Genomic DNA, 11,814 nt, shown 5'->3' on the forward strand with positions numbered 1-11,814 from the left:
ACTTGTAACTAAACCCATGAAAACACCTTACATCTAACAAGGTATTTTCATATTCCTGTGCTTCTACCAGTGCCGAACAATGTCTCAGAAATCTGAAAAACTCTGAAGAAAGAATAACTTTCAAGTGAATTCACTAGGAATAAATCATGATTAATGTCAGATTTCTGAGCAGCCAAGAGGTAGTTCTGAATACTTTCTAAATTACTAGGACAAGGTATAATCCACTCCTTGATGTAATTAAAGTCATATGCAGCAGCTCTAGCCAAAAAGCATCCCGAAAAAATACATTAGTGAGTGTGTGGTGCAGGAAACATCTGCTGCAATCACAGAACTCAAGACCAAGCTGTTTAAGTTCCATCCCTTCACCTGCACAGAGGGCTGCTGGATCTCAGCTGGAAAAGAGAGTAAATAATTTTTTTAATTTTTTTTTTTAATGAAAGGCACTAAAGTTGTGGCTCTCAACCCATGACCTTCACAGCAGCATGGTCTGAGAAAAAGACACTGTGGGTTTTATCATTTTGGGAGTGGCACTGCACTAGGATTAGGGGTGCTGGCTGTGATGATATGCAAGAATAAACAGGCAGTGAGAGAAAAGGCAGCGTAGTTAATAGACATCCACACAATCTCAGTGGAAGAACTGCTCTGAAAGGATCCCAAGAGGACCAAATGCTTGTCAGCAACATTTTTCCTCCAAGTGTTGACCTACATGCTTTTCCCAACTGGAAAGGGCAAACATATTTTAACAATTAACATACCACGCATGGCCGGCCACCAATAATATTAAATCCAAGAGATCCAGAGTCCCGATGAAGGACCAGAGTCAGTGCTTTAGTTTCTTCACCCTACAAAAAACAGACAAACACATTCAAAACATTGTGTGTAGGGGATAAACAGGACAGGTAATACTTCTACCCAGGCTTTTTGTTGGGCTGCTTTCTTATTTTTGTTAAATCCCCTTGTAGTTTAGAGGCAAATGTTTGGAATAACTCTGCAGCTCCCAGTGGCTGCTCCAGCCACCCCACTGAGCTCCAGCAGCAGAACCTCCCCTAAGATTTATGTGTCTTTTTTATTGAGATCTACAGTGAGACACTTAACAGCAACAGAAGGGGTTTATATGCAATGCTGGTTCCTGCAACTACTTGACCCAGTCATATGTGATGTGTTATGTAAAATACTCCACGTTTCCAGTAGTCAAACTCTTAGACTTTTCCAGTTCTTAGGGGTGACTGAACCTTAGGACTGGATCCTTGCATTGCCTCTCTCTCCTGCTGACTATATGACATTGTTTTAAGTGACATTGTTTTAAACAGTATCCAGCACAAAATTCTCAGCAGAGTTTTAGAAAACAGCATTAAACAAAACTGTGACAAATTGTGCCACAGGCCCAGAATGGCAATTGCTATTCACAGCACCTGCCGTGCATGATTTTTTTCCTCTGGCATTTTAAGACTAGCAAAACAGAAATCTCCCATCACTGAAAATCATTATGTTAATCCCCTAAAATATGAAATTCTGCAGTGAATAGTTTTCTGGACAAACAGCATACAACAAAGATATACTGGAAGGACATGTAATATTTGGGGGGCTGTGTGAACAGGCTCTGTTACCCTGGTCTCTCATCCCAGCTTGTTCCTAACTACAAACTCCTACAAAATGTCCTTTATGACACAGGGATGCTACTAAGGCCTATTAAGTTTTATGAAGACAAAACTTAAGTGCACGAACTGTTAAAGACAACTAAATGTTCACAGTGTTCTCCCTTCAGTCTCAATCTAGTGTTGTTATTTACAGCACAACAAACAACAGCAGAGCACTACAAAAAGCCCTCTGAATAACAACATTTAGAGCTCAGAAGAGGATCAGTGTGTGCATCTAGAGATGCTGATGAACTTTTCTACCTCCAAAACCATCTTCTTTGTTTTATCCAAGGGGTGAAAAAGTTACGAACACAAAAAAGTTCGAGGAAGTTATCTTAAAAGTGTGGTTTTCGTAACCAATTAATGACAAAAATTGCAACAGTTACATTGTAATTCAATGCAGATGGTTTTAGTTTGTGCATTTTTCTTCTGGCATGTCAATTTGAAGTTGTCCATCAAATATTAATGTCTATTAAAGTAATAAAAAATGTCAAAGTAATCCTGGATTACTGAATTACTCCCAGAGATTTGGGGATGATAAGGAAGCCCAATTCCCTGCCAGTGTGAACTGGCAGAGCTCCACTGACCGCACACTCCGAGCTCCTCCACGGGGGAACTGCCCCAACAGCTCCACCTGAAAATGTGCTTTACAACTTCTACGTCAGTTTCTGATCATTATCTTCCCTAATGATCGAGGCATAAAGAGACTTGGACCTGATACACAGGAACATGAACAAACTCTGATTTCATTTGAATCTGCCTGCACTTGGCAGCACTGAGAACCAGGTACCCAGAAGAGAACTGAAAAATGAAGTAAAATCTATTTCCCTGCAAGTCTACAGACCCAGACCTCAGACAGGATTTCAAGGAACAAATTTCCAGTCCTGTGAGACCACTTTCAAGGACTGATGATTCTGGATTTGAAAGACAAGCACATGCTAGCATGACTGTTTCCTTCTATTATCCCTATTTAAGAAGGCAAATCAATTAGAACAATCAAAAAACAATTACAACATTGCTCTCAAGACACTTTCAGTAATTAGAGTTGCCTGTTTTCATTAAAGCCTCCTTATGTGGCTTTGATTTGACACTTTTACACCTGGCTGAACAAGTATTAAAGCAGGTGGGATTGAATCAGTCGGGTTGTGAGGGAAAAGAAACAACTAATGCTGCTTTCTGTAGGTACTTCTGAAAAAGTACTTCTGTCTACAGGGCTTTTAAAGACATTTCCAGGTTTTTCTGGTGGCTTTGTCTCCATGCTCCCCATGGCAGCAGTCACGTTCCAGCCCCACCGTGGGTGCAGAACTGCCCAGCCCTGGGGAGGCAGCAGCACCTCGCTCTGACACTTGGCCACTTCTGCACACTCACATCTCAGCTCTTAACGACTCCTTCAACAACCTTCTCCTTCTCTTCATAAGGAAGCCACGATGCAAATGATTTTTCCAGGGCTCTGCCTTTCTCTCCCCTCCAAGATCTGGCGTTCCAGCAGAGCAGTCATTAAACAGTGAGGTAACTGTGGAAATGTGGTGGCCAGGGGCCAGCCCTGCCCCGGCAGCTGCTCCGGCAGCAGACCTGATGGTTCCTGGCATGTTGTATTCCCACAGCTGAACAGAACTCTTAAACATAATTCTTGAAATTACTGCACTTCCCAGCTGAGTAATGTGCAGCTAATAGACTGCCTTTCCCTTTTGATGGCAAAGACTAATTTCTTTGGTAGTGCTGTGGCTAAGAAGGTCTGTCTTCACCAGAGGAGGCACCTCAGCTCCTTCACTGGTGAAAGGGCTGCCAGGACCAGCCTGGCCCATCCTGCCTGGGGACAGGCTGAGAAAAACATATCTTGTTTTAAAGGACTTCAGCTGGTTCTTACAGAATTCAAATCTGTGTCACCACCACCACCACCACCACCACCACCACAGAGGTCCTGAATGTCAGATCATAACTGGTTCTTGTCTGGCTGATCCATTTAAAGTCAGTCCCTGTCTCTGGTTGCCAGGAGAGCAGGAGGGTTTCCACCCTGGGCTGTCAACTGCTTCCGATTCCCTCTCCCCTTGCTGCTTCCCACAGGACTTTGCTGGCTGTGTAAATAAGGGATTGACCAGATCAGCTTATCAAGAGGTGTGCACAGTGCTGTGTTTCACCAAGGATTAAGCCTTGTTTGAATTGTACAAGTTTTTTTCTTCATTGTTTAGACTTTGATATTTCATGACTGACATGTCCGATCAAAGGAAATACTAATTTTGAGGGAGACACCCCACCTTCCCCGCCACTCCCTCCTCAAGCTCATCCTCAATAAGCCTCTCCTTTTTCCACCAAGGAATAAAGTCATTCTCTGAATAAACCTTTGAACTGTACACAGTAGAATTCAAGTGTTCCTTCAGTGATAATACTCAAGGGTAACACAACTGGGGTCACTTAAGGCACATCTGTCTGCCTTATAAAATTATGAGATGGTTACAGATAAGTGTGTGTATTAAAAATATATTTATGTCTTCTCTCATTAAGGTTATGGTGTTGTTATAGAACTCACCTCAGAAATGGTGGATGAAAGCAAAGCTGTGATTCATCCAACATCACAAAGTCTATGCTAAGGTGAATCCCAACCTGGGTCTCCAAAGCTGCCAAAAGACCACGAATTTGGGTTTTTAAAGAATGGTCTAATGTCACTCAAATCGTATTTCCCCTTTCACTAAGCATTTAAACACAACTGTATGTGGGCATTTTTTCTGTTTTGACTACAGGATGTGTGATCTGATTTATTCTGGATTGGTTCTACATCTGCAGCAACAAGCAGCCATCAGGCAGGAAAGCCAGAAAACCCTTTTTCTCCATCTACTGAGGAGCCAGAACATCCCACAGTAAGTTCTGCAATCACCACTTGTAAGCTACGAACCCGGATTGTTGGTGCTCAGCCTACTTGTGCTTAGTACAGACCAAACTACAACATCTGAGAATGCATGAAAGATGAATAATGGTCATAATTTAAATAATGACAGCAAATTGGTTATTTCACTCTACCATACCTCTAATCCCTGTGTTCAGGGACATAATCCTTAGGAAAATTTATATGTCCTGCTGAGTGTTCCTGCACAGCCTGTGCTACTGTCTCTGAGAAAACAACCCCACACTTGGAAGCCTGTCACAGCCCCAGAGAGGGAAAGCATCCCCTGCACTAGGTGATTACCACAGGTCTTTTAATAAACTCTCTGTGTCACAAAGATGCAAGTTTGCTATTTGTGCTTGCCTGGGAGCTGGGCAGCAGAGAGCTGTTAATGTTGGCCAGCTGCCCAAAATGCTGTGAAAGACACGTAATTGACTGACCGCTGGCCCAGGGCTGCGGTGACATGACACCTCCCAGCTTTCTCCAGACTGGTGGCTGCTCCAGAGGACTGCACAACAGCCCTTTGTAACGGGGCTGGACCCAGCACAGGGGTCTGGGCCAGCTGTACCCATAAATCTGATAGGAAGTACAGCTGAAAATATGTGTCATGAACACTTGCAGCTGAGAAGGAGCAGCTCTCGGGATTACAGCAGCCCCCTACTCTGTACCGAGCTAAACGATGCAAACCCAACATCATCAGCACTAGCCACAAAAAAAGGGTGGTGTGAGAATAAAGGAGAGCAAAGATGAGGAGGCAGGGAGTGGGTGAGATGGTTTCTGACAGCAGGACGGTGTGCAGGGCTCTCCTGTCATCAGCAGTGGAGATGGAGCGGTGTGCCAGGCTGTGGGAGCAGAAAGCCCCCAGAATGCCATGGCAAAGTGCTGCAGGAAAAGGGGGAGACAAAACTGTCCTGAATCTTGATATGACTGTGAAACCCTGATTTATTTTAATGGTATTACTAGGATTTTGACCAGCACACACCCAGTATTGCCTGAAGTTAGAACAGTTCATTTAGTATTAAAATATTTTCTGGTTTGAGTTAGGAAAACAGGATGGATTCTGTCCTGGATTCCTAAGAAGGTTAAAAATAAAAAAAAAAAGATCCTGTGACATGAAGTTTTATTTCCTTTACACAGCTTTTAGAGCCTGAACATTACCAGAGGTGTGAATACAGATGTTTGACAGTTTTGAACAGTTTAATACTGCTGTGTCTGTGGTAGCACATTCCAGGTCACTGGGAGGACTCTGAATGTCTTCATTTAAAAGATAATTGGCTTCCAGGGCTTCCCTCGCTGGGGAGCCTCATTCCAATTAAAATTTGGGGATTGTTGTAGCTGTGGCTTTTGATTCTGGTCATTTTATAAATGGTCTAATTTTGAGGGGTTGAAATCAAGTCAGTTTTTCCCTTCCTAATTAAAGAACCCTGTGTGATGCTGGGAAAGAAATCACAAGTACACAGCAGATATCTTGTATTTGGATGTGGATGTTACAAAGATGATGGCTGCAGATCCTGAAATAGCTGGTGAGGTGTCCGAGTCGCATCCTAGTTAATCCCAAAGCCTGCAATTTGTAGGAAGCCCTATTATGGGATGGCAGGTGAGCTCAGGCTCTGGAAAGCATTGGGTCACAGAGGCTTCTTCCAATTCACTCCACTTTGTGTGACTCCTGGGAGTCAATTTCCGCTGCTTTAATACCATTTCCAGCCCTGGAAATTCCACTTTTAGAGTTTTCTTGGGGGAAGAGAACCAAGAGAAAACAGTAACACCGAGACCTCGTTACTTTTCAGTGCGAGTTACCTCAGAGGGTCCAGCCAGCAACGACGCTCACACTTTCAAACGTACCTACAGAAAGATGTACCTACAGACGTACCGCTTAAAGATGTACCTATAGAAAGCGGCATATCACCCCTATTAAACCCCAAAGCTCCAATATTTGAAAGGATCTGCGGCCGGATGGGCTCTCCAGGAGAAATCCTGTACACGGGAACGCCCCGGGCGCCGCGCACGGGATAAGGCACATCCCGGGGAACAAGGCGCATCCCGGGGGACAAGGCGCATCCCGGGGGACAAGGCACATCCAGAGGGACAAGGCGCATCCCGGGGGACAAGGCACATCCCGGGGGACAAGGCACATCCAGAGGGACAAGGCACATCCAGAGGGACAAGGCACATCCAGAGGGACAAGGCGCATCCCGGGGGACAAGGCGCATCCCGGGGGACAAGGCACATCCAGAGGGACAAGGCGCATCCCGGGGGACAAGGCGCATCCCGGGGGACAAGGCGCATCCCGGGGGACAAAGCGCATCCCGGGGGACAAAGCGCATCCCGGGGGACAAGGCGCATCCCGGGGGACAAGGCGCATCCCGGGGGACAAGGCGCATCCCGGGGGACAAGGCGCATCCCGGGGGACAAGGCACATCCCGAGGGACAAGGCGCATCCCTGGGGACCCCGGGCAGCGCGGGGCCCGTCCTTACCTTGCCGGGGGAGGCTGCGTGGGCGCGGGCCAGCGCGTCCAGGCGGGCGCTGTACTGCGTGAAGCGCTTCTGGTAGCGCAGCGCCGTCACCTGCAGCTCCAGCTGCGCCGCCGCCAGCCGCGACAGCAGCGACTGCTCCCGCTTGCCGGCGCGCAGCGCCTCCTTCTTCAGCGCCTTCTCCAGCGCGGCCGCCCGCGCCTGCAGCGCGGCCCCGTGTGCGCGCAGCGCCCGCAGGCAGCCGTGGCCGCCGGCCCGGCGCTCGCCGTGGGTCAGCACCAGCCCGCAGCCCTGCTCGCACAGCCCCGCGGGCCGCGCCTCGCAGCGCTCCCGCATGTGCGCTTCCACATCGCGCAGGTTGAGCACCTGGCGGCAGCCGCGGTTGCGGCACTTGGCCGGCGAGAAGTCGCAGGTCTCGGCGTGCTCGCCCAGGTGCTGCAGCGGCACCACCGCCTCGCAGCCCCGCGCGTGGTTGTCGCACTTGATGTCCAGCTTGAGGATGAGGCTCTTGAGGGGCAGGACGTGGTTGAGCTCCTTGGTGGAGATGCGCTGGCAGTTGACGGGGCAGCTGCCCTGCTGCACCACCCAGGGCAGCACGCAGCCCGCGCAGAAGACGTGTCCGCACGGGGTGGTCAGCGGGTCCTCCAGCACCTTGTTGCACAGGTTGCACTTGAAGTCGGGATCCACCTCCCCGCTGAAGCGATCCAGCTCGAACCCCATCCTCCTTCCGCTCCGCCGCAAACAACCGAAGAAAAAGGAAAAAAGAAAAAAGAAAAAAAAAAAAAAAGCCCAGAAAAAGTACCCGGAGTGCGGACCCGGGCCGGGGCAGAGGCGGAGAACGGGAATAAATAAGTGTGAGCCGCTCCCGTCGCTGCCGCCCGAGAGGCAGCTGAGCCCCCGGCCCGGCCCGCGGCCGTGCCCCGTCCCCGCCGGTCCCGGAGCGCCGGGAAGGAGCCGGAGCCGCGGCCGCGCCGCCGCCTGCGCGCAGCGCCCGCCCCCGGCACCGCCCCCGCCCGGCGCCGCCCCCGGGAGCCCCGGGGGTCCCCCGGGCCGGACAAGGGGGCTTTGTCTCGGGACGGGGCCGGGCTGCGCTCCGCGCTGCTGCCCCTTCCCCCGGCGGGGCAGGTAGCAGGGCCCGCGGTGGCAGCGCGGCCGCCGGGGCAGCGCCGCGCACACGAGCGCACACGGGAAGGGGCCGCGCGTGGGGGAGCGGTGGGAGAGCAGGGGAACGGGAGAGCGAGGGATGGAGGGGGAGCGCAGGGAGGGTCGCGACAAGGTGAGACCGACCGGCCTCGGCCGCCGGCAGCGGTGACAGGCACGGAGCGACGTGGGACACATCGGCTGGGCACAGGGCAGGGGCGGCCAGGCCGGCCTGGAGCTACCTGGTGTAGTGGAAGGTGTCCCTGACTGTGGTAAAAGGTTTGGAACCAGATGGTTTTTAAGGTTCCTTCCAACCCAAACCATCCACTGGCTCTGTGTTGACTTTTGGAAAGGGCACTCATGGACTTACCCCTGGGGTCAGGTCCTGGACGAGTTGTTCAGAAATTGGGCTGACTACTCAGTTCTCAGGTGTGAATTCTTACATTACCGACGAGAAAAAGTGCACACAGAACAACCTGCCAGTGTGTGAGGGACTGACACATTAAGGGTTAATGATTTGCAAAAGCACCAGGGTGCTTTTCTGAGGCCAGGTTTGCACCCCGCAGCCGAAGGGGAGGTGAAGAGGTTTTGGGTGTGTGGTGGCAAAACCTCTGATCTGCCTAAGAGCAGCCCAGATACGGGGGGATGAACACACACCACCAAAGGATGACCACAACAAATCAACCTTTGTTTAGCAACAAACCGAGTTTTGGGCCAGATGGGGGAGAAGGCCGGTAAGAAACAGACCCTCTGGAGGTTGGGTAATGCTTTCTGTCATGCCCACGTCCTCCCTTACACACCTGGCTCAGGTGTAAACGCCCTCCCGCGGGAGGTATCGGGACGTTCGCACGCAGACCGGAGCGTTTTCATCCCTTCTGAGACAGCACAACTGGCTCAGCTGTGCAGTCACGTCTGAGAAGGGGCCAAAAACCATCAGAGATTCCCAAAGTGCCCCCAGACTCATGATCCACAGCGCAGCCCATGATCCACAGTGTTGCAACAGAGAGTGGAAAACTCCCCCTTCAGGGGAGGCACTAGCAGCTGAATCTGAACCTGTGTTATCCCACCAAACTTTATGTTCCATGGATTTCCTCCAGCCCTGATGGGTGAAGGCTGAGACCATCACTTTGACAAGTGGGCATCAAAACTGCAGCAGTCAACTGTTGTTTCTGGATCCACGGGTGGTGATATCTTTCCTTTCCACTGTCTACTCTTATCCTTTCTTTCTCTTTCTTCCTAATTATTTTCTTAAGTGATCTCTTTATGCTTTCATATTGCTCTATTACTGTAGATAATACCCAGAAGAGCTATGTACCTCCTTTCCCTTGCATACAAATTGTTCCAAAATAAACTTGCCATACATTTTATATAAATAAAAATACTCCGTTCAGTGTCGTTTCATTCTAATCCCCCCAAGGGATCTGTGAACAAGAACCTCAGTTACCCTGCCATCCCTTCACAGAGCACAGTGCTGTCCACATCCTCATGGAAAAAGGATCAGATAGTTCTGTGTTTGCACAGGCTGCTAATGCCCCGTTGCTGCCACTTGGATGTAGCTGATGTAGCTCATTAAAAGTCACCACTTTTGATACCTGTTTCTGCCCAGGGATGATTGAAAAGCACTCCTGAATATGCTGTAAAAAGCCAGCCAGACCACACCTGAATCACCAGGCACAGCATTAGGCAAAAGCAATTTCTCCTACAAGGCAGATATTCAAGTACTGAAAAAAAAAAGCAATAAAAGAGACCAGCTTTGTTCATTGTGGATAGTAATGCAGAATTCTCAGGTGCACCAGAGCCACAGAGCAGCTCAATTGTTCTTTTAATGTGTTTTGCTTTATGGCAAAGCAGAAGCCAGCTAGAAACTTCAGCTTCAAGTGGCCTTTAGTGTGTGTCTGTGATGTCCCAGTAAAACGACTTTCTGAATGCCTGGGATGACTTTTTGTGTGTTGGTGACCTCTAGAAGGTATCAAGACTCGTGGTTACACAACCGTGTTCCCATTTCAGTCTCAGGCAAGCATTTTTTAGTGCTAAGCCTTTTCCCTTTTCAAATCTGAATTCCATCTGTAGTGCTCATTCTAATTATTAATGTTCCATAAAGCTTGAGGTTGCTTTTGGCTGCATACATTGCCCTGCTGAAGGGAGCATGCATCAATATTTAGGGTGATATACCTAACTAAGGAATTTTTAACAGATCTGTTCCTTTTTTTTTATTTTTTTTAAAGCAGATGATGTAATAGAGAACTGTGCATATAGGTTTCTGTTAACTCCATCTGAAGGTTGTGTGCACTGCAGGGTGATAAAATTTAATTAATACACGTATATTGCTGACTTTTGGATTATTCTAATTAAACTGTAGTAGTGATTCTCGTACTTCTTCTTGTGTTTCACTGCCTTTTGCATCTTCCTTCTCGTTGCCATCTGTTTCTCCTCAGGATATCTCTGCTCACGTGTCCCTCCTGCCATTCCCCTTCCTTCAATGCCACTTCTTCTCCCTCCATCCCCTGGGGCCAGCAACCCTGCCCTGCTGAATCCTCACACTTCTGTAGTGCGAGCTGTAGCGTCAGTTCACACTTCCCAGCAGGACTCTCTTGTTTTGCAGTTTGCCACAAAACTTGGGATTGCTGTTATCAATCACAGCAGCTGTTTTTTCCAGGGGCATTTAAATGAAATAAAACTCCACACTCCCTGCTCAGGGGATGCACGATGTCCAGCTAAGGGGTTCAGTGTTCATTGCTGGAGCTGCTGTATCCTCTGATGGGGAAATCCAGCAGTGCACCTGGTTCTGAGCAGGCTGGTTTGAGATAGCTGCTCCAAATCAGCGACCATCAGCTTAAAACTTCCTCTACCCCAGTTTATAAACTGCCCCATGTGCTCAGGATGGTTGTAAATAGAAAGAAATTAATTCCTTCAATGATTGCTGTGGAGGTTTGGGTTTAGGATTTCAAAGTTGTCGCTCCAGGATGCTCGAGGCCACTGCCTGAAGCCAGAGGCAGAGCTTTTATTGATTTCCACGAGGGTGACGTCAGGACCAGGTTCCTTGGGCTATTTGAAACTACACAAATATTTGGATGGAAAATATAGGCAAGAACTGGAATAACATTTTCACTTGGAGCCATGGCTGGGCAGATGCTGTGTTGAATTCTGTGATACACTTTAATGTGACATTTATGTAGGAATAGATACTTTATTTATAAATTAAAGCTTTTGAAGGCCACTGCAGCCTTGCACTGAGATTACAGCTTGGAGTGCTGGCAGAGAATTGAAGTTTCCCTCTCCCTGCTGCCTCTGTCCATGGGAGAAGGCACAAATGGAGCTTTCCCTACTGGAGACACATTTCTGTTCTCCTTTGGAAAAAAAAAAAAAAAGAAAAGTCTGAAAAGCGGCCTCTCAACATGAGCCTTTAATGTTCTTTTCAAAGGCTGAGGTTTGTAACTGAGAAGAGGTTTGGGTTCCAGGGCTGAAATTACACTGCCCCAGCTAAGGAAGGTCGTTTTTATTTAGTAAGTTCTCTCATCCTCAGAGGTAGTTCTGGGGTGGGACCACTGCTGAGCCATTAAGGCTCTCCCATTTAGCTTTGCTCCCTTGTCAAAGGAAGGGTGAGGAAATGTCAGTTTGGGATGCAGCACAAGCAATAATGCCAGTCCTCAAAGGGCTGCAAAAATGAGGGGTTTGCTGTAGGTTTCA

General features: G+C 48.6%; 1 protein-coding gene across 1 annotated transcript in view; it reads right to left on the reverse strand.

The window, feature by feature from the left end:
• Positions 1-7,885, reverse strand: part of PDZRN3 (PDZ domain containing ring finger 3) — a 131,192-nt gene extending 123,307 nt beyond the window's left edge. Inside the window, exons 1-2 of the mRNA XM_068202297.1 lie at positions 6,991-7,885; positions 756-842 (exon numbers count right to left, since the gene is read on the reverse strand). Coding sequence (XP_068058398.1) covers positions 756-842; positions 6,991-7,707 — 804 coding nt within the window. The 5' untranslated portion in view covers positions 7,708-7,885. The remainder of the gene's footprint in view (positions 1-755; positions 843-6,990) is intronic.
• Between the last annotated feature and the right edge of the window lie 3,929 nt (positions 7,886-11,814).

This window comes from Anomalospiza imberbis, chromosome 11 (assembly GCF_031753505.1).
Source record: "Anomalospiza imberbis isolate Cuckoo-Finch-1a 21T00152 chromosome 11, ASM3175350v1, whole genome shotgun sequence".
Classification (NCBI taxonomy): Eukaryota; Metazoa; Chordata; class Aves; order Passeriformes; family Viduidae; genus Anomalospiza; species Anomalospiza imberbis.